We start from the raw sequence: 23167 nt of genomic DNA, 5'->3' as shown, positions 1-23167 counted from the left end.
GAGCCGAAGAAATAGCCACCAGAAACAAAACCTTCCAAAATAACATCTTAATATCCAAAGAATGCATAGGTTCAAACGGAGCCTGTTGAAGGACTCTGAGAAACAATTTAAGCCTCCAAAGTATAGTAGTAGACTTAAACACAGGCCGAATTCTAACCAAGGCAAGACAAAAAGAATGAACATCTGGCACATCCGCCAGGCGCTTGTGCAATAAAATAGATAAAGCAGAAATTTGACCCTTCAGGGTACTAGCAGATAAACCTTTCTCCAAACCCTCCTGGAGAAAAGACAAAATCCTAGAGTAGCCTTTGGATTCACACCAATACAAATATTTACACCAAATCTTATAATAAATCTTCCTAGTCACAGGCTTACGAGCCTGAATCATAGTCTTAATGACTGACTCAGAAAAACCACGTTTAGAAAGAATCAAGCGTTCAATCTCCAAGCAGTCAGCTTCAGAGAAACGAGATTTGGATGAAGGGACCCTGCAGAAGAAGGTCCTTCCTTAATGGAAGACCCCAAGGTGGAAGAGAAGACATCACCACCACATCTGCAAACCAGATTCTGCGAGGCCATGCCAGAGCAATAAGGATCACTAATGCCCTCTCTTGTTTGACCCGAGGAAGAAGAGCAAACGGAGGGAACATATAAGCCAGACTGAAAGTCCAAGGAACTGCCAGAGCATCTATCAGAACAGCCTGAGGATCCTTTGACCTTGTAGAAAAGTGAAGAAATGCCCAGCACTTGCTGCAATCAGGTGCACGCTCCAGGGGTCTTGCACATACCCCAAATGATAGCAAAGATACAAAGAGGAAGCAACACCACTTGAAGAAATATTCAATGCTTATTTATTGGGAGATCACAAAAAGCACAATGTTTCGGTCTATCTGACCTTAATCATGTTGCATACACATATGCCCTAAAACACTCTTTATAAACCCAACTTGGGAGGAGTCTAGTACATATACAGGTGTTGCACATCATTAACATTGTCATATAATAATGAATTAAAAGGACTCACAGCTCCATCTAGTGGTAGAAGGCATATTCATCTATACATGAGAACCTAGAAGACAACACAGATTAATTTAACCAATATATCTATAAATTTACATATATGGAAAATATAATCATATATTAAAAACAACAGTATATATTCACCTATAACAGTAAAAAAAAATACAAATGTATATTGACAAATCCCTAATTAGTTTGAAACCACATTCCAGTCTATTTCCTTGTTCATACCAAGGGAATCAAAGATTGGAGAGTATAAATCCAAAATGTCTCTCTACCTTTAAGCATTCTTTGTCTATTCCCCCCACGTCTGGGTCTCTTCATTTGTTCTATTATCTGGAATCTTAATTGGCAGATACTATGAACCGCTTGTAAAAAATGGTTAGAGACAGGGGTATCCTTATTGCCACAACACATATTGGATTTGTGTTCATTTATTCTCTCTCTTATCCTACGTGTAGATTCCCCAATGTAAATTTTGGAGGAGGGGCATTAGATAAGATATAACATAATTTATGCTTACCTGATAAATTTATTTCTCTTGTAGTGTGTTCAGTCCACGGGTCATCCATTACTTATGGGATATATTCTCCTTCCCAACAGGAAGTTGCAAGAGGATCACCCAAGCAGAGCTGCTATATAGCTCCTCCCCTCACATGTCATATCCAGTCATTCGACCGAAACAAGACGAGAAAGGAGAAACTATAAGGTGCAGTGGTGACTGGAGTTATAATTTTAAAATTTAGAACCTGCCTTAAAAAGACAGGGCGGGCCGTGGACTGAACACACTACAAGAGAAATAAATTTATCAGGTAAGCATAAATTATGTTTTCTCTTGTTAAGTGTGTTCAGTCCACGGGTCATCCATTACTTATGGGATACCCATACCAAAGCTAAGTACACGGATGATGGGAAGGACAAGGCAGGAACATTAAACAGAAGGAACCACTGCCTGTAGAACCTTTCTCCCAAAACCAGCCTCCGAAGAAGCGAAAGTGTCAAATTTGTAAAATTTGGAAAAAGTATGAAGTGAAGACCAAGTTGCAGCCTTGCAAATCTGTTCAACAGAGGCCTCATTCTTAAAGGCCCAGGTGGAAGCCACAGCTCTAGTGGAATGAGCTGTAATTCTTTCAGGAGGCTGCTGTCCAGCAGTCTCATAGGCTAAACGTATTATGCTACGAAGCCAAAAAGAGAGAGAGGTAGCCGAAGCCTTTTGACCTCTCCTCTGTCCAGAGTAAACGACAAACAGAGAAGAAGTTTGTCTAAAATCTTTAGTTGCCTGTAAGTAGAACTTCAGAGCACGGACCACGTCTAGATTATGCAAAAGACGTTCCTTCTTTGAAGAAGGATTAGGACATAATGATGGAACAACAATCTCTTGATTGATATTCCTGTTAGAAACAACCTTAGGCAAAAACCCAGGTTTAGTACGCAGTACTACCTTGTCTGAATGAAAGATCAGATAAGGAGAATCACAATGTAAGGCAGATAACTCGGAGACTCTTCGAGCCGAGGAAATAGCCATCAAAAACAAAACTTTCCAAGATAAAAGCTTAATATCAATAGAATGAAGGGGTTCAAACGGAACACCCTGAAGAACTTTAAGAACCAAGTTTAAGCTCCACGGAGGAGCAACAGCTTTAAACACAGGCTTAATTCTAGCCAAAGGCTGACAAAAGGCCTGGATGTCTGGATTCTCTGCCAGACGTTTGTGTAAAAGAATAGACAGAGCTGAAATCTGTCCCTTTAGCGAACTAGCGGATAAACCCTTTTCTAAACCCTCTTGTAGAAAAGCCAATATCCTAGGAATCCTAACCTTACTCCATGAGTAACTCTTGGATTCGCACCAATATAAATATTTACGCCATATCTTATGGTTAATTTTTCTGGTCACAGGTTTCCGAGCCTGTATTAATGTATCAATAACCGAATCCGAAAACCCACGCTTTGATAGAATCAAGCTTTCAATTTCCAGACAGTCAGCCTCAGAGAAATTAGGTTTGGATGGTTGAAAGGACCCTGAATTAGAAGGTCCTGCCTCAGAGGAAGAGACCATGGTGGACAGAACGACATGTCCACTAGGTCTGCATACCAGGTACTGCGTGGCCACGCAGGCGCTATCAGAATTACCGATGCCCTCTCCTGTTTGATCCTGGCAATCAGTCGAGGTAGCAACGGAAATGGTGGAAACACATAAGCTATGTTGAAAACCCAAGGGGCTGCTAATGCATCTACCAGCACCGCTCTCGGGTCCCTGGACCTGGATCCGTAACAAGGAAGCTTCGCGTTCTGGCGAGATGCCATGAGATCCAGATCCGGTTTGCCCCAACGACGAATCAGTTGAGCAAATACCTCCGGGTGAAGTTCCCACTCTCCCGGATGAAAAGTCTGGCGACTTAGGAAATCCGCCTCCCAGTTCTCTACGCCCGGGATGTAAATCGCTGACAGGTGGCAAGAGTGAGACTCTGCCCAGCGAATTATCTTCGAGACTTCCAACATCGCTAGGGAACTCCTGGTTCCCCCTTGATGATTGATCTAAGCCACAGTCGTGATATTGTCCGACTGAAATCTGATGAACCTCAGTTTTGCTAACTGAGGCCAAACTAGAAGAGCATTGAATATTGCTCTTAATTCTAGAATGTTTATTGGAAGGAGTTTCTCCTCCTGAGTCCACGATCCCTGAGCCTTCAGGGAATTCCAGACTGCTCCCCAGCCTAGAAGGCTGGCATCCGTTGTCACAATCGTCCAATCCGGTCTGCGAAAGGTCATTCCTTTGGACAGATGAACCGGTGACAACCACCAGAGAAGAGAATCTCTGGTCTCCTGGTCCAGATTTAGTAAAGGGGACAGATCTGAGCAATCCCCGTTCCATTGACTGAGCATGCATAGTTGCAGCGGTCTGAGATGCAGGCGCGCAAATGGCACTATGCCCATTGCCGCGACCATTAAGCCGATTACCTCCATGCACTGAGCTACTGATGGGCTTGGAACGGAATGAAGGACACGGCAAGCATTGAGAATCTATAAGAGTCCCTAGAAAAGGAACCCTTGTGAGTGGTAACAGAGAACTCTTTTCCACGTTCACTTTCCACCCATGCGACCTCAGAAATGCTAGAACTATCTCTGTATGAGACTTTGCATTCTGAAAACTTGACGCTTGTATCAGAATGTCGTCTAGGTACGGAGCCACCGCTATGCCTCGTGGTCTTAGTACCGCCAGAAGTGAACCCAGAACCTTCGTAAAAATTCTCGGGGCCGTGGCTAACCCGAAGGGAAGAGCCACAAACTGGTAATGCCTGTCTAGAAAGGCAAACCTTAGGTACCGATAATGATCTTTGTGAATCGGTATATGAAGGTAAGCATCCTTTAAGTCCACCGTGGTCATATATTGATCCTCTTGGATCATGGGTAGGATGGTTCGAATGGTTTCCATCTTGAACGATGGTACCCTTAGGAATTTGTTTAAGATCTTTAAGTCCAAGATTGGTCTGAAGGTTCCCTCTTTTTTGGGAACCACAAATAGATTTGAGTAAAATCCTTGTCCCTGTTCCGATCGCGGAACTGAGTGAATCACTCCCATGATTAAGAGGTCTTGTACACATTGTAGAAATGCCTCTCTCTTTACTAGGTTTGTCGATAACCTCGAAAGATGGAACCTCCCTTGTGGAGGAGAGGTTTTGAAATCCAGAAGGTATCCCTGAGATATAATCTTTAACGTCCAGGGATCCTGCACATCTCTTGCCCAAGCCTGGGCGAAGAGAGAAAGTCTGCCCCCCACTAAATCCGTCTCCGGATAGGGGGCCCTGTCTTCATGCTGTCTTAGGGGCGGGAGTAGGCTTTCTGGCCTGCTTGCCCTTGTTCCATGACTGGTTGCCTTTCCAACCCTGTCTGTAACGAGCAGTAGTTCCTTCCTGTTTTGGAGCGGAGGAAGTCGATGCTGCTCCTGCCTTGAAGTTAAGAAAGGCACGAAAATTTGGCCCTTTGGTTTGGCCCTGTCCTGAGGAAGGGCGTGGCCCTTACCTCCCGTAATGTCAGCAATAATTTCCTTCAAGCCGGGCCCGAATAAGGTCTGCCCTTTGAAAGGAATGTTAAGTAGCTTAGACTTGGAAGTTACATCCGCTGACCAGGATTTAAGCCAGAGCGCTCTGCGCGCCAGTATGGCGAATCCGGAATTTTTAGCCATAAGTTTGGTTAGATGTACTACGGCATCTGAAACAAATGCATTAGCTTGCTTAAGGGTTCTAACCTTGCTCAAAGCCTCATCCAATGGCTCTGTGCGAATCGCCTCTTCCAGAGACTCAAACCAGAATGCCGCTGCAGCCGTGACAGGCGCAATGCATGCAAGAGGCTGCAATATAAAACCCTGTTGAACAAACATTTTCTTAAGATAACCCTCTAATTTTTTATCCATTGGATCTGAGAAAGCACAGCTATCCTCCACCGGGATAGTGGTACGCTTGGCTAACGTAGAAACTGCTCCCTCCACCTTAGGGACCGTCTGCCAAAAGTCTCGTGTGGTGGCGTCTATAGGGAACATTTTTCTAAATATCGGGGGAGGGGAAAAAGGCACACCGGGTCTATCCCACTCCTTACTAATAATTTCTGTAAGTCTTTTTGGTATAGGAAAAACGTCAGTACACACCGGTACCGCATAGTATCTATCCAACCTACACAATTTCTCTGGAATTGTCGCAATCATTCAGAGCCGCTAATACCTCCCCTAGTAACACACGGAGGTTCTCAAGCTTAAATTTAAAATTTGAAATTTCTGAATCCAGTCTCCCCGGATCAGAACCGTCACCGACAGAATGAAGCTCACCGTCCTCATGTTCTGCAAATTGTGACGCAGTATCAGACATGGCTCTCGTGTCATCGGCGCGCTCTGTCCTTAACCCAGAGCTGTCGTGCTTGCCCCTTAATTTGGGCATATTACAACTTCTTTCATAACATTAGCCATATCATGTAAAGTGATTTGTAAGGGCCTAGATGTACTTGGCGTCTCAATCCTACGCATCTCCCGAGCGGGAGACGCAGGTACTGACACGTGAGGAGAGTTAGGCGGCATAACTTCCCCCTCGTTGTCTGGTGATAGTTTCTTTATCGGTACAGATTGACTTTTATTCAAAGCAATATCAATACAATTGGTACACATCGTTCTATTGGGCTCCACATTGGCTTTTGAACATGATGAACAAACAGTTTCCTCTGAATCAGACATGTTTAAACAGACTTAGCAATGAAACTAGCAAGCTTGGAAATCACTTTCAATAAGTTTACAAGCAATATAAAAAAACGCTGCAGCGTTTCAAAAATACAGATATAATTAAACAATTCTTAACAAGAAGTGTATTATTAGCAGAGGATTGCACCCATTAGCAAAAGGATGATTAACCCCTCAATACCCAAAACGGATAAAACGGATATCAATTAAGATTTAACGCTTTTAATCACAGTCAAACACACTGTCACAGATCTGCTGTGACTGATTACCTCCCTCAAAAATGAATTTTGCAGACCCCTGAGCTCTCTAGAGACGTCCTGGATCAAGGAGGAAGAAGCAGGAAGACTGTGCTAGAATTTTAACTGCGCAACAAGGCGCTAAAACAAGGTCCCTCCCACTCCTATCACAACAGTGGGAGCCCTGATATAACGGTTTCCATGCAGAAAAATATGTTAGCCATGTGGAAAAAAATCATGCCCAAAGCGATTTATCACCAAAGTACCTCACAAAAACGAATAACATGCCAGTAAACGTTTTATTAAAAAACAACATTTTCCAATGTCATGCAAAGTTATCACTAAGCCTGCTACCAGTCGCTACCACTGCAGATAAGGCTTAAGTATTATTTCAGTTTTAACAGTATTTTCTCAGTCAAATTCTAGTCCCTAGAAAATAACTCGACTGCGCATACATTTATCAGCCTGATACCAGTTGCCACTACTGCATTTAAGGCTGTACTTACATCATACGGTAACAGCAGTATTTTCTTAGTCAATTCCATTCCCAGAAAATAAAGCACTGCACATACCTCATTTGCGGAGGACCCCGCATGCCATTCCCAGTTTCTGAAGTTACCCCACTCCTCAGAATGTCGAGAACAGCCAGTGGATCTTAGTTACGCCTGCTAAGATCATAGAAAAAAAACGCAGGCAGTTTCTTCTTCCAAATACTGCCTGAGATAGAAAAACAGCACACTCCGGTGCCATTTAAAATAACAAACTTTTGATTGAAGAATAGATAAGTAAAAACTCCAGCTCCTCTCGCGACCTCCTTCTTTGTTGAGGGTTGCAAGAGAATGACTGGATATGACATGTGAGGGGAGGAGCTATATAGCAGCTCTGCTTGGGTGATCCCTGTTGGGAAGGAGAATATATCCCATAAGTAATGGATGACCCGTGGACTGAACACACTTAACAAGAGAAATAATGTACTCCGAATTGCAGGTAAAAAAGCCTGGTATCTTGAATTTCCTCCCATTTAATGGATGTGCAAAAGTGTCCCCTTTAATGATATTATTACAATTACAGCATCCTAAACATGGGACACAACCTACTCTAGGGGTAGAGAGATCAGTCTGAATACTCCTTTTAGTCGGGCCTATATCTGCTTGAATTAATACATCCCGAATACTCTTACATCGCCTATAGGCTGGCATGGGTACTTCTTGGATCTCTGCAATGTTAGGATTCAAATCTTTTAATATAGGCTAATGTTTCCTAATGATCCCCCTGACGGTACTACTCAAGGGGCTAAATTGGGACACAAAAAACAGAATTTATGCTTACCTGATAAATTTCTTTCTCTTACGGTGTATCCAGTCCACGGATTCATCCTTACTTGTGGGATATTCTCAATCCCTACAGGAAGTGGCAAAGAGAGCACACAGCAGAGCTGTCCATATAGCTCTCCTCAGGCTCCGCCCCCCCAGTCATTCGACCGACGGTTAGGAGAAAAAGGAGAACCATAGTGTGCAGTGGTGACTGTAGTTTTACAAAAAATAAATTTGAACCTGACTTAATTGCCAGGGCGGGCCAAGGACTGGATACACCGTAAGAGAAAGAAATTTATCAGGTAAGCATAAATTCTGTTTTCTCTTACATTGGTGTATCCAGTCCATGGATTCATCCTTACTTGTTGGAACCAATACCAAAGCTTTAGGACACGGATGAAGGGAGGGAACAAGTCAGGTAACCTAAATGGAAGGCACCACTACTTGCAAAACCTTTCTCCCAAAAAAATAGCCTCCGAAGAGGCAAAAGTATCAAATTTGTACATTTTGGCAAAAGTATGCAGTGAAGACCAAGTCGCTGCTTTACAAATCTGTTCAACAGAAGCCTCATTCTTGAAAGCCCATGTGGAAGCCACAGCTCTGGTGGAAAGAGCTGTAATTCGTTCAGTAGGCTGCTGTCCAGCAGTCTCATAAGTCAATCGGATAATGCTTTTCAGCCAAAAGGAAAGAGAGGAAGCGATAGCTTTTTGACCTCTCCTCTTACCAGAATAGACAACAGATAAGGATGAGGTGTGTCTGAAATCTTTAGTTGCTTTTAAATAGAATTTTAAAGCACGAACCACATCAAGATTGTGTAACAGCCGTTCCTTCTTAGAAACTGAATTAGGACACAGAGAAGGAATAATGATTTCCTGGTTAATATTCTTATTAGAAACCCCTTTCGGAAGGAAACCAGGTTTTGTACGCAAAACAACCTTATCTGCATGAAACACCAGATAGGGTGAATTACACTGCAAAGCAGACAATTCTGTAACTGTTCGAGCAGAAAAAATAGTTACCAAAAACAAAACTTTCCAAGATAATCACTTAATATCTATGGAATGTAAAGGTTCAAACAGAACCCCTTGAAGGACAGAAATAACTAAATTTAGACTCCATAGAGGAGCTACAGGTTTATAGACAGGCTTGATTCTGACTAAAGCCTATGCAAACGCTTGAACGTCTGGTACTTCCGCCAGACGCCTGAAACAGAATAGATAGAGCAGATATCTGTCCTTTTAAGGAACTAGCTGACAATCCTTTCTCCAATCCTTCTTGGAGAAATGACAAAATCCTAGGAATCCTAATCTTACTCCACGAGTAACCGTTGGATTCACACCAACAAAGATATTTCCGCCATATCTTATGGTAAATGTTCCTGGTGACAGGTTTTCTAGTCTGGATCAAAGTATCTATAACTGATCCAGAGAACCCACGCTTAGATAGAGTTAAGCGTTCAATCTCCAAGCAGTCAGCTGCAGAGGACTAGATTTGGATGCTTGAATGGACCTTGAATTAGAAGATCCTGCCTCGATGGCAGTGTCCCTGGACCTAGATCAGTAAAGAGAAAGTTTGGAGTTCTGACGGGACGCCATCAGATCCAACTCTGGAATACCCCATAGCTGGGTAAGCTGAGCAAAAACCTCCGGAAGGAGTTCCCACTCCCCCGGGTGAAAGGTCTGACGACTCAGAAAATCCGCCTCCCAGTTGTCTATTCCTGGGATGTGAATTGCAGATGGGTGGCAGGAGTGATCCTCCGCCCGTTTGATGATCTTGGATACTTCCTTCATCGCTAGGGAACTCTTTGTTCCTCCCTGATGATTGATGTACGCTACAGTCGTGATGTTGTCCGACTGAAACCTGATGAACCTGGCCTCCGCTAGTTGAGGCTATGCCTGGAGCGTGTTGAATATCGCTCTCAGTTCCAAAATGTTTATCGGGAGAAGAGACTCTTCCCGAGACCATAGGCCCTGAGCTTTCAGGGAGTCCCAGACCGCACCCCAGCCTAACAGACTGGACTCGGTCGTGACAATGATCCACTCTGGTCTGCGGAAGCACATTCCCTGAGCCAGGTGATCCTGAGACAACCACCAGAGAAGATAATCTCTGGTTTTCTCGTCAATTTGTATCTAAGGAGACAATCTGCACAATCCCCATTCCACAGTTTGAGCATGCACAGCTGCAGTGGTCTGAGATGAATTCTGGCAAAAGGAACAACGTCCATTGCCGCAACCATTAACCCGATTACCTTCATGCACTGAGCCACAGAAGGCAGAGGAACAGAATGAAGAACTCGGCAAGTAGTTAAAAGTTTTAGCTTCCTGACCTCCGTCAGAAATATTTTCATCTCTACCGAGTCTATTAGCGTTCCCAGGAAGGGAACCCTTGTGAGCGGGGACAGAGAACTTTTTTCGATGTTCACCTTCCACCCGTGAGACCTTAGAAAGGCCAGAACTATTTCTGTATGAGCCTTGGCTCTTTGAAAAGACGACGCCAGAATTAATATGTCGTCCAGATAAGGTGCTACTGCAATGCCCCGCGGTCTTAGTACCGCTAGAATGGACCCTAGCACCTTTGTGAAAAATTCTTGTCCAGAAAGGCGAACCTTAGGGACTGATGGTGATCTTTCTGGATAGGAATATGTAGGTACGCATCCTTTAAATCCACGGTAGTCATATATTGATCTTCCTGGATCAATGGTAAGATTGTCCGAATGGTTTCCATTTGGAATGATGGAACTCTGAGGAATTTGTTTAGAATTTTTAAATCCAGGATTGGCCTGAAAGTTCCTTCCTTTTTGGGAACTACTAACAGGTTTGAGTAAAAACCCAGTCCTTGCTCTGCAGTTGGAACTGGGTGTATCACTCCCATCTTTAGAAGATCTTCTACACAGCGTAAGAACGCCTGTTTCTTTGTCTGGTCTGAAGACAAACGAGAAATGTGGAACCTTCCCCTTGGGGGAGATTCTTCGAATTCTAGAAGATACCCTTTAGCAACAATTTCTAATGCCCAGGGATCTGGAACATCTCTTGCCCAAGCGTGAGCAAGAGAGAAAGTCTGCCCCCTACTAGATCCGGTCCTGGAGCGGGGGCTACCCTTTCATGCTGTCTTGGTAGCAGCAGCAGGCTTCTTGGCCTGTTTACCCTTGTTCCAGCCCTGCAAAGGCTTTTATGTTGCTTTGGGCTGGGAAACGTTACCCTCTTGCTTTGCGGTTGCAGAGGTTGAAGCAGGTCCGCTCCTGAAGTTGCGAAAGGAGCTCAAATTAGTCTTAAAAGGTCTATCTTGTGGAAGGGCATGGCCCTTTCCTGATATTAAGTAATTTGTTTTGGACGACACGTCAGCCGACCATGATTTGGGCCAGAGCGCTCTTCGCGCCACAATGGCAAAACCAGAATTTTTCGCCGCTAATTTAGTTAATTGTAAAGCGGCATCTGTAATGAAAGAATTAACCAGCTTTAGAGCATGAATTCTATCCATGAGTTCGTCATATGAAGTCTCCCTCTGGAGCGACTCCTCCAGCGCCTCAACCAAAAAGCCGCTGCAGTAGTTACAGGAATAATGCAGGCAATTGGTTGAAGAAAGATACCTTGTTGAACAAATATTTTCTTTAGTAACCCTTCTAATTTGTTATCCATAGGATCTTTGAAAACACAACTGTCTTCTATTGGTATAGTTGTGCGCTTAGCTAGTGTTGAAACTGCTCCCTCTACCTTAGGGACCGCCTGCCACGCGTCCCGCCTGGGGTCAGTTATGGGGAACATTTTCTTAAAGATGGGGGGGGGGGGGGGGGAACAAAAGGTACGCCTGGTCTCTCCCACTCCCTAGTCATAATATCCGCCACCCTCTTAGGGATCGGAAACGCATCAGTGTATACAGGGACTTCTAAAAACTTGTCCATTTTACACAATTTTTCTGGGACCACCATAGGGTCACAATCAACCAGCGTAGCTAAAACCTCCTTAAGCAGTACGCGGAGGTGTTCCAGCTTAAATTTAAACGCTAAGAAATCTGATTCTGCCCGCTGAGAAATTTTACCTGCGTCACAAATTTCTCCCTCAGACAGTACATCCCTCACCTCCACGTCAGAGGGTTGTGAGGGTACAACAGATAAATTATCCAAAACTTCTGATTGCTCATCCTCTGTTCTTAAAACTGAGCTATCACGCTTTTTAGGAAAAACAGACAGTTTGGATAGAAATGCTGCAAGGGAATTATCCATAACTGTTGCTAATTGTTGCAATGTAATAGGGGCCAATGCGCTAGAGGTACTAGGCATCGCTTGCGCGGGCGTAACTGGTGTCGACACATGGGGGGAGGAAGGAGGGCTATCCTCATTACCTTCCATTAAAGAATCATCTTGGGCCACATTTTTAAGTGTCACTGCATGGTCTTTAAAATGTTTGATATGTTAGCACACTTTAAACACAAATGTAAAAGGGGGGGACCGCCATGGCTTTTAAACACATAAAACAAGGTCTATCTGTAGGCTCAGACATGTTAAATAGACTTAGACAGCACTCAAATACAGTAAAATACAATTTTTGAAAAAACAGTACTGTGCCTTTAAATAATAAAAAGCGCATACTTTTTTACTAAACCTCCAAAAATCATCCAATCTTTATGACATTTTCACCATATGATCCTAATGCATTGAAATGATTGCACAGTAAATTTCAAGTCAATTAACCCCCTACTGCCCAAACCGGAGCAAATTAACCATGCCACAGCCTTTGCTGTGTCCTACCTTCCTTGGGGATTAGTTTTGATCGAAAATAAACCTCTCTGAAGTCCTCAAGTAATCTTTGGACCCTTCACATGAATCTGCATGAAGCTGTTTGTAAAATCAACTGCGCAACTGAGGCGGGAAATTCAGGCCCCCTCCATCTTCCCTCAGGAGTTTGTGGGGCCTTCCCAAGCCAAAATAGGTGTCTAAATATATGCCATGCGGAATAAAACCCCAAAAGTGTTTTAAATGCAATATAAAACTTGTATAATGTCAGATTATCTTAAAAAATAATCGATTGCCCCTTAACAGTGTCCACCAGTGTTTTGAGCCCTTACAAATAAGCCTTCCTTCTATACTAAGTCTCAGAATATGGCTTACCTTTCCCACATGGGGATTCTGTCAGTCTTCTAGCATTACTAAGTCTTGACTAGAAAAAATGACTGAAACATACCTTAAAGTAGTTAAGCCTGCAAACTGTTCCACCCCAACTGAAGCTTTTCATGTACTCAACAGTCCTGCGTGGGAACAGCAATGGATTTTAGTTACAAGGTGCTAAAATCATTTTCCTCTCAGCAGAATCTTCATCATTTTCTGCCTCAGAGTAAATAGTACAAACCGGCACTATTTTAAAATAACAAACTTTTGATTGAAGAAATAAAAAACTACAAACACACACCACATTCCCTTTACACTCCCGTGGAGATGCTACTTGTTAGAGCGGCAAAGAGAATGACTGGGGGGCGGAGCCTGAGGGGAGCTATATGGACAGCTCTGCTGTGTGCTCTCTTTGCCACTTCCTGTAGGGATTGAGAATATCCGACAAGTAAGGATGAATCCGTGGATTGGATACACCAATGTAAGAGAAACAAGGCGTTTATTCTCTTGTTTATCATTACTCTTTGTGTTGTAATCTCCCCTTCAAAATTGAATGTCTAGGTATAGCATTAATCTCTCTTATATGTTGTTGTATAAACTGTTCAGGGTAACTTCTCTGCAGAAAAAGCTCTCCCATCTCTTTCAACCACAGTTCCGCCACCGTGTCATCAGACTCACAAAAATTGACTTCTAGGTAGACTTTTAATCGGAGGTGGGTGATGGGCACTCTCATATCTTAACAGGCTATTTCTGTCACTATCTTTCCTGTATAAATCCACTTTTAATTTTCCATCAACCTTCAGTATAGTGGTATCTAGAAAGTCAACTGACTCCTCACTGTGTGTTAATTTAAAATTTAATATGTCTGGTGGAAATCCCAGCAGGGAATCAATGTCGCTCCCCCGTATGCCAAAATCATCTATGTACCTGAACCAACATAGTCCATACTGTAAAAAAGCCTTATGAGTGTATACAATCCTCTCCTCACAGATATTCATAAATATATCCTTTGACCTCGACCCATACCTCGGGAGCTTGGCATTCTGACGAGGTGCCATGAGATCCAACTCCGGCTGCCCCCAACTGAGAATCAAGCTGGAAAATACCTCTGGATGAAATTTCCACTCCCCTGGATGATAAGTCTGTCTGCTCAGAAAATCTGCTTCCCAATTGTCCACCCCTGGAATGTGGATAGCAGACAGACAACAGTTGTGAATCTCTGCCCACTGAATAAACTTGGCTACCTCTGTCATGGCCAAAGAACTCCCAGTTCCTCCCTGATGATTGATGTAAGTCACTGATGTTATGTTGTCCGACTGAAACCTGGTAAACTGGGTTGAAGCTAGCTGAGGCCAGGCTAGAAGAGCATTGAAAATTGCTCTCAGTTCCAAAACATTTATTGGAAGAACCGACTACTCCTGAGTCCATAGACCCTGAGCCCTTAATGAACCCCAGCCTAGCAAACTGGCATCCATGGTTACAATCACCCAGGTAGGTCTGTGAAAGCAAGTTCCCTGAGAGAGAAGATCCTGAGACAACCACCATGGAAGAGAATCTCTGGACATCTGATCTAGAAAAATCTTTGGAGATAGATCTGCATAATCCCCGTTCCACTGCCTGAGCAAGCATAACTGCAGAGGTCTGAGATGGAACCAAGCAAACGGAATGATGTCCATGACTGAAACCATCAGACCAATGACCTCCATGCACTGAGCCACTGACGGCTGAGGAAGTGACTGAAGAGCAAGACGCGTATTGAAAATCTTTGACTTTCTTGCTTCTCTCAGAAAAATCTTCATCTCTAGAGAATCTATAATGGTCCCCAAAAATACCACTCTTGTAGCCGGAATTAAGGAACTTTTTCCTAAATTCACCTTCCAACCGTGGGAGTGCAGCAAAGACAACAACAACAACTCAGTGTGGGAGTTTGCTAGTTGAAATGATGGAGCCTGAACTAAAATGTCGTCCAGATAAGGAGCCACTGCAACACCCTTCAATCGAAGCACCGCCAACAATGCTCCCAGGACCTTTGAAAAAATTCTGGGAGCTGTTGCCAGACCAAAAGGAAGAGCTACAAACTGAAAATGTTTGTCTAGAAATGCAAATCTTAGGAGCCTGTGATGATCCCTGTGAATGAGAATATGCAGATACGCATCCTTTAGATCTACTGTGGTCATGAACTGACCTTCCTGAACCAAAGGAAGAATGGAACGAATAGTTTCCATCTTGAAAGACGAAACCCTGAGAAACTTGTTTACACTCTTGAGATCTAAAATAGGTCTGAAAGTTCCCTCATTTTTGGTAATGACGAAGAGATTGGAATAAAAACCTAGACCCTGTTTCTGAACAGAACACAACGTAAGAACGCCTCTCCTTTTATCTGGTTTACAGATAATCTGGAGAGAAGAAACCTGCCTCTGGGAGGAAAATTCTTGAACTCCAGTTTGTAACCCTGGGACACGATATCTACCATCCAGGGATCCTGAACATCTCGAACCCAAGCTTGAGCAAAGAAAGATAGTCTGCCCCCCACAAGATCCATTCCCAGATCGGGGGCAGACCCTCCATGCTAATTTTGAGTCAGCAACAGGCTTCCTGGACTGCTTCCCCTTATTCCAAGACTGACTTGACTTCCAAGATGGCTTGGACTGTTCCTGCTTGGAGGAAGAAGAGGAAGATTTACCAGAGAACTTACGAAAGGAACAAAAATTACTCTGCCGACCCTTCTGTTTATTTATGTTATCCTGAGGAAGAGAATGCCCCTTCCCTTCAGTAATATCAGAAATAATCTCAGCCACACCTGGCCCAACAAGGTCTTACCCTTGTAAGGAATAGACAAAAGCTCAGACTTAGAGGACACATCCGCAGACCAGGATCTTAACCATAAAGCTCTGCAAGCTAAAATGGCAAAACCAGAAATTTTAGCTCCCAACTTGATGGCCTGTAGAGAAGCATCTGCAATAAAGGAATTAGCCAACTTCAAAGCCTTGATTCTATCTTGAATTTCTTCAAGAGGAGTATCTTGCTGAATCGAATCAGACAATGCATCAAACCAATATGCCGCTGCACTAGTAATCGTAGCAATACATGTAGCCGGTTGCCATTGATACCCCTGGTGAACGTAAATCTTTTTAAGCAAAGCTTCCAACTTCTTATCTATAGGATCTTTAAAGGAACAGCTGTCCTCAATAGGAATAGTGGTCCTCTTGGTCAGAGTGGAAACTGCTCCCTCCACTTTAGGAACCATCTGCCAAGATTCATTAATAGAATCAGCAATAGGAAACATCTTCCTAAAAATTGGAGAATGGGGAAAAATGAATCTTAGGCTTTTCACATTCTCGTGCAATAATATCTGAAACACGATCTGGTATAGGAAAAACTTCCACTGAGGAAGGGACATAAAAAAAAAAGTATTACATTTACTAGATTTCTTAGGAATAACCATGACTGACGCCTCAGAGTCATCCAAGGTAGCCAAAACCTCCTTGAGTAACAAACGGAGATGCTCTAGCTTAAACCTAAAAGGAAACAACCTCCGGTTCAGAAGAGGGATTTACACTATCAGAATCCGAGATCTCACCCTCAGATGCTACTGAAGTATCTTCCTCCTCAGACTTATGAGAAGAAACACTAGACACAATTGCAAAAGAATCAGAAACCTTATACTTCCTCTTGCGCTTCCCCTGCAACATAGGAAAAGCAGACAAAGCCTCAGATACTGCTGAGGATATATGGGTAGCCATATCCTGCAAGGAAAAACCAACCTGAGACGAAACACAGGGCACTGCAGAAGATTGGGACACGTATGAGGAGAAAGCTGCAGATTAGCCTGAACAGGAGACTCCTGAACAACATCCGCCGTAGACAATGAAGGCTCAGAATCAAAAAGTCTATCCTTGTAATGTAATGTTCTCTCAGTACAACAGGAACAAAAAGGGATAGGAGGCTCAACATTAGTATTTAAACATAGAGAACAAGCAACAGCTTGCAGGCCTCTTGGTCCATCTTATTCCAAAGGAAAAAAACCTTAATCAATAATTTTAATGAAATAAAAAAAGTTACTGTCTCTTTAAATTTTAAACAGACTTTTCTTTTTAAAAATATAAAATCTTTAAATAAACTGCACAATAAATCTTGCAGCAACAATTTTTTCACAAAATGAATGCAAAAAGAGACACAAATGTTATAGTCCCTGAAATTCAGACAAAAACTTAAATATAAACAGAGCAGCAGCACCACAAAAAAAACAACAGGCAACCTCCACACATCAGCAAGCTCTGCTGAGGTGCCTACCTGACCCTCCTTGCTGCCGGAAACAAATTAAGAAAATGATCCGAACCCCCATACAGCCGCACCGGAGAGAACGCTGAACCACCTCTGAGGAGCTATGCAACAAAGCTGCAACATCCAGGAACAAGAAACAGCTAAAAGGGCGCCAAAAACATCCTTGTTATCTCAGATAAGCCTGCCTATTGGGGGCGTGGCCTAACAAACCTCCCGGTAGCCATTAATACACAAACAAAAAACATGTACACCAAAGTGAAAACATAATAAACTGAGCCTCCAAATATCATCAGTGCCTGCAAAACTGCTATACAATAAACCTTAACCTAGAAGGCTGATTGTATATTTAGACAGAAATAAGTGCCAAATTTTCCTATATCAAAACAGGGAAAGAAATAGGCACTTACCTCAAAAATCTGTCCGACAGCAGGACAGCTCACTTGGTATGAGAGGGGCTTCCTACCTCACATGGACCTGTGGAAAAAAAGAAAAGGCTGAGAAAACTTACTCAAACTTTCAACCAAGGGCAGCATGAAATTACTTGGGAGGCCCAGTGGGGATTATACCCCACAAGTTCCCAAATGCTTAAAAGCCACCACTTGCTCTACTGAAGAGACTGACATGGACTACGGCTAAACCCCAAAGAAAACCAGAGCAATCTTGCTCTGCTTAAAAAGTAACAAACTCTTGATTGAAGAATCAGACACATAACTTTACCCCTCCTTGCAACTGATACAAGCAAAGAGAATGACTGGGGATTGTGGGTAGGGGGAGTGGTATTTAACAGCTTTTGCTGTGTTGCTCCTTGCCTCCTCCTGCTGGTTAGGAGTGATATTCCCAACAGTAATTAAGATGATCCGTGGACTCACCGTGTCATTAGAACGAAAATCCCAATTCCAGGTGCTCCCCTGGCACTCATAAAAAGCTGGGTTTACATCCAATTTAACCTAGACAAGACTGAGAGCAAGTTTAAAAAGCTAAAGATCACATCTAGATATCAGATAACTGCCACACACTGAAATGTGTTAAGCTAAGTTAAAAACATAAAATGAAGAGTATATAACAGTATTTGGCTAAAAGGTGACTAGCCTAGGTGCAACATCAAGGCTTCGTCATACCTGGGTCCCTAACCTACAGCCAGGCGTATATTTAAGAAATGTAAATAACAGAAGCAGGAAAGTGAGGGGTATACATAGGTGGTTTCAGGATATACAACAAAGATTTTACCTGACCATGCCACAATAAAGCTATGTTCTCTATACCAGAAAGTCTTGGTGAAGCAAGCTACCTACTTGGAACTCCTTGAACACTTTCACTGTCAATGTTTTTGTGTGAGCACAGAATGCTTATGGACAGAAGAGCCCTGCGCCTATAATATCTATCCTACTAAATATACTTTACTATGAGTGAGTGAATGAAGATTTATACTTGCTAAAATGGTTATATGCCGGTTTATACCGATTTTTTTTATATGTATCCTGGGCATTGTGTGATCTCCCATAAATATATCTAGAGGACAAATTACCCCTTTCTCTAATATCTCTGGTCCTGGAATGGCTACATGTGAACTAATGTTGTTAGTAAAAGGGGGGGGGGGCACCCAAAAGACTTCTATTTACTGCCTAAAAACATAATGCAGTATAGACAATTAATGCCTGAATATGACAATACTACTACAAACTGTAAAAAATATTATATATTTATATATGAACCTTATGCATTACTTCCTGGTCATGAATCTAATAAAGCAAATGTTTGTCTAAGAAAAATAAGAACTTAATTGCCGACAGTTGTGCACATAGCAAAGGAAAAAAGTTTATTTACAGGATTATGGATGTGAGAATGGTTCACTCCTACCTTGTTCATTATATCCACAGTGTGTGCGTGGGTCCAAAAACAGTCATGAACAGACACAAAAGTAAGGCCATGCCTGAAAGAGATTACTTTAGTCAAACTTACTGTGGTGACTCATACTTCTAAACAAAATATACTCAAGGTTTCACAGAAAATTACGTTTAAAAGTTCAAGTCTGAATAGTACCAAGTAGTAATAGATGCATAAGGATATACAATAAATGTCTAAAAGAGATCAGATAGATCTGCTTCAGGAAAAATGTATTGCATACAATCAAGACTGTGGCATTGTACAATACAGGTCAAAGGATCTCACTTTTACACTTCAACAATGTAGTTTATGTATGCAACCAATGGAGGCGATACTTACTTGTAGCAGTGCAGGGCAGTGAGCATCATGTGTGTGGAATCCAGGGAGTGGATAAAGTTTGGGGGGAAGGCATTTTTCTGCTTCATGGTGTCCGGACGCCTAAAAGAAGAAGCAAATAAGTTAACAGATGTAAGAAGTAAAAGAAAAAAATGTAAATGTAAAAAGGAAGATGGGAAATAGGAAAGAAGTGGAAGTGAGGGAAAGTGTCGGCAAGAGGAAAACTGGTTGAGAAGAGCGAATGCAATGGAGGACACAATGGGTATGACACTCACTCATCAGCATCATGGCTGTTCTGTAGATTGACCATTTGCAAGTTGCTGTGAAACTGTGGAGACATGATATATAGAGATTACATTTTAGAGAAAGCTGGATACATAAACTTATTAAAAAAAAACAACGCAGTCAATCAAAATAAAATTATACATAAAGAATATAAAATGCAAGTTAGTCTTATGTGTGTACCAGGTTGTTATGGATCCTAAAATTATTGTCTGGTGCTTGGAAAATTGACTTACCTCTTTCTTACTAATCTGCCATGTTGGAACAGGACTTGTCTAGTGTGTAGGAGATAGTGCAGGCCTAGTTGCAATGCTGCATTGTGGCCCTTTTCTTTTGTTTGTACTGCCCGTCAAGAACAAGGTCCAGGCTACATCTTGGTTGGCACTCCACCTTTACTCTTAGTCTTGTGTGGTAAAACAGCTTATTTAGTCTGGTATGTACTCTTTGTGAAACAACCAAGATCAGCACTATCTTCACCCATAGTACCCACAAAGTTACAGTGTCCAATAGACAACACTTTCAGTATAAATCAGCAAGAGAAAAAGAGCTGCATAGATCATGATTTCAAACAGGTGTTAGTTTTATGCCCATAAAAAGAGGAAAGATCACTATCAATCCTTATTATTGGTGGTGCTAGCAGTAAAAAGGTTTAAATCAGGGCACAAAAAAAATCCCAGAAGCCATTTTACATCTGATTCCTTTTTTTGTTTGTACCACATCAGTCTAGAGACAAAATCTGTTATCTTGCATCTCAAAAGAAGGGGGAGAAAACAGGAAAGGTGGCTTCTTACATTTTTAACTGGCTACTAAAGATTATGTTTAAATTTGATTCCTCTTAGAAGGCCCCCCATTCTTAATGATCGATACAAGACAAACAGGACTAGGGTAAAAGCATGGTATTATCTAGGGATATTAGCCAAGATATTGAAATTGCCATAATTCAAATTTAATTTCTGTTATCTTGGCTCAACTTATCCAATATTCACCTTAAATCAACAATTACCAAAAAAGTGACAACATTTGGATGGGAAAATAATGGAGGGGGGGATACTGCAAAATAATTTTTTTATAAGGACAAGGGAACCACCAGAAGTATTTTCTTCCCAAAACAAGCATCAGGTACATCACAGAAAGGTTCTTCCATGGTGCTGCTTTACATAATTCAAGACTCCACTTCCCAGGACTTTGCAAATACCTTAGTAGAGGTAGCCTGAGTCCTTCATCACACAAAGTTGGTCAGCAAACATACAATAGTATGTCATTTTCAGATAGATGAGCATACATCTTACTAGACCCAAAATATACTATGTTTGTTCTTCACATATTACTTCTCTTTATTGAAAGCTATAAGTAAAATATCATCACGAGAGGAATGAAAGTCTGAAACAACTTTAAGGAACAATTTAGGTATGACGATCATATTATGTTTGTAATCGTGTGTTTTATGAATAGATAGTGCATGCAAATCTTAAACTTATCTTCTAGATGTAATAACCATAAGAAAAATAAAATTTATGCTTACCTGATAAATTTATTTATTTCTTGACACGGTGAGTCCACGGATCATCAGTAATTACTATTGGGATTATCACTCCTGGCCAGCAGGAGGAGGCAAAGAGCACCACAGCAAAGATGTTAAGTATCACTTCCCTTGCCACAACCCCCAGTCATTCGACCGAAGGAAAAGGAGAGAAAGGAAGCAACACAAGGTGCAGAGGTGCCTGCGGTTTATACGGAAAAAAAAACCTGTCTAAAAAATACAGGACGGGCCGTGGACTCACCGTGTCAAGAAAAAAAGAAATTTAACAGGTAAGCAAAAATTTTGTTTTCTTTCTAATGAAATGGTGAGTCCACGGATCATCAGTAATTACTAATGGGAATCAATACCCAAGCTAGAGAACACAGATAAGGGAGGGACAAGACAGGGAACCTAAACAGAAGGCACCACTGCTTGAATAATCTTTCTCCCAAAAGAAGCCTCAGCCGAGGCAAAAGTATCAAATTTATAAAAAGTGTGTAGAGAGGACCAAGTTGCAGCCTTGCAAATCTGTTCCACAGAAGCTTCATTTTTGAAGGCCCAGGAAGAAGAAACAGCCCTCGTGGAATGAGCCGTGATTCTCTCAGGAGGATGCTCTCCAGCAGTCTCATAGGCCAAACGAATTATACTCTTCAGCCACAAAGAAAGAGAAGTAGCCGTAGCTTTCTGACCCTTGCGTTTCCCAGAGAAAAACAACAAACAAAGCAGAAGACTGATGAAAATCCCTAGTCGCCTGTAAATAGTATGTCAACGCACGCACCACATCTAGGTTATGCAGTAAACGCTCTTTATGAGAAGAAGGGTTAGGACACAAAGAAGGAACAACGATTTACTGATTAATGTTCCTATCCGAAACCACTTTAGGAAGGAAACCTAACTTATCTACCTTATCTGAATGAAAAATAAGGTAAGGGGATTTCACACTGCAACGCCGAGAGTTCAGAGTCTCTACGAGCAGAAGAAATTGCAACAAGAAACAAAACTTTCCAAGATAACATCTTAATATCTAAGGAATGCATAGGCTCAAACGGAGTCTGCCGAAGAACTGTAAAGGGACAGTAAAGTCCAAAAAAAAAAAAAACTTTCATGATTCAAATAGGACATGTAATTTTAAACAACTTTCTAATTTACTTTTATCACCAATTTTGCTTTGTTCTCTTGGTATTCTTAGTTGAAAACTAAACATAGGAGGTTCATATGCTAATTTCTTAGACCTTGAAGGCCGCCTCTAATCTAAATGCATTTTGACACTTCATGTGTTTCATATAGATAACATTGAGCTCATGAACGTGAAGTTACCTAGGAGTCAGCACTGGTTGGCTAAAATGCAAGTCTGTCAAAAGAACTGAAATAAGGGGGCAATCTGCAGAGGTTTAGATACAAGGTAATCGCAGAGGTAAAAAGTATATTATTATAACTGTGTTGGTTATGCAAAACTGGGGAATGGGCAATTAAGAGATTATCTATCTTTTAAAACAACAATAATTCTGGTGTTGACTGTCCCTTTAAGAACAAGATTAAGACTCCTGGGAGGAGTAACAAGTTTGAACACAGGCCTGCTTCTGACCAAGGCCTGACAGAAGGATTGCATATCTGGTACATCCGCCAGACGTTTATGCAACAATATAGATAACGCAGATGTTTGACCCGTCAAAGTACTCGCAGACAAACCCTTCTCCATACCTTCCTGGAGAAAGGACAAAATTCTAGGAATCCTGACTCTACTCCACGAGAACCCCTTAGATTCACACCAGAACAGATATCTGCGCCATATCTTATGGTAAATCTTTCTAGTCACAGGCTTACAAGCCTGAATCAAGGTCTCAATGACCGACTCCAAAAACCTGCTCTTAGAATTAAGCGTTAAATCTCCAAGCTGTCAGCCTCAGAGAAACGAGATTTGGATGAAGGAAGGGCCCTTGAACTAGAAAGTCCTTCCTCAGTGGAAGTCTC

At 42.1% G+C, this 23167-nt stretch overlaps 1 protein-coding gene across 1 annotated transcript in view; it reads right to left on the bottom strand.

Annotated features, from left to right (window-relative positions):
* Window positions 1-23167, bottom strand: part of POLRMT (RNA polymerase mitochondrial) — a 367345-nt gene that overhangs the window by 57077 nt on the left and 287101 nt on the right. Inside the window, exons 16-18 of the mRNA XM_053702843.1 lie at window positions 19671-19723; window positions 19399-19497; window positions 19033-19105 (exon numbers count right to left, since the gene is read on the bottom strand). Of these exons, the coding sequence (XP_053558818.1) occupies window positions 19033-19105; window positions 19399-19497; window positions 19671-19723 (225 nt within the window). The remainder of the gene's footprint in view (window positions 1-19032; window positions 19106-19398; window positions 19498-19670; window positions 19724-23167) is intronic.

Source organism: Bombina bombina, chromosome 2 (assembly GCF_027579735.1).
Source record: "Bombina bombina isolate aBomBom1 chromosome 2, aBomBom1.pri, whole genome shotgun sequence".
NCBI lineage: Eukaryota > Metazoa > Chordata > Amphibia > Anura > Bombinatoridae > Bombina > Bombina bombina.
This window is presented reverse-complemented; position numbering and strand designations above follow the sequence as displayed.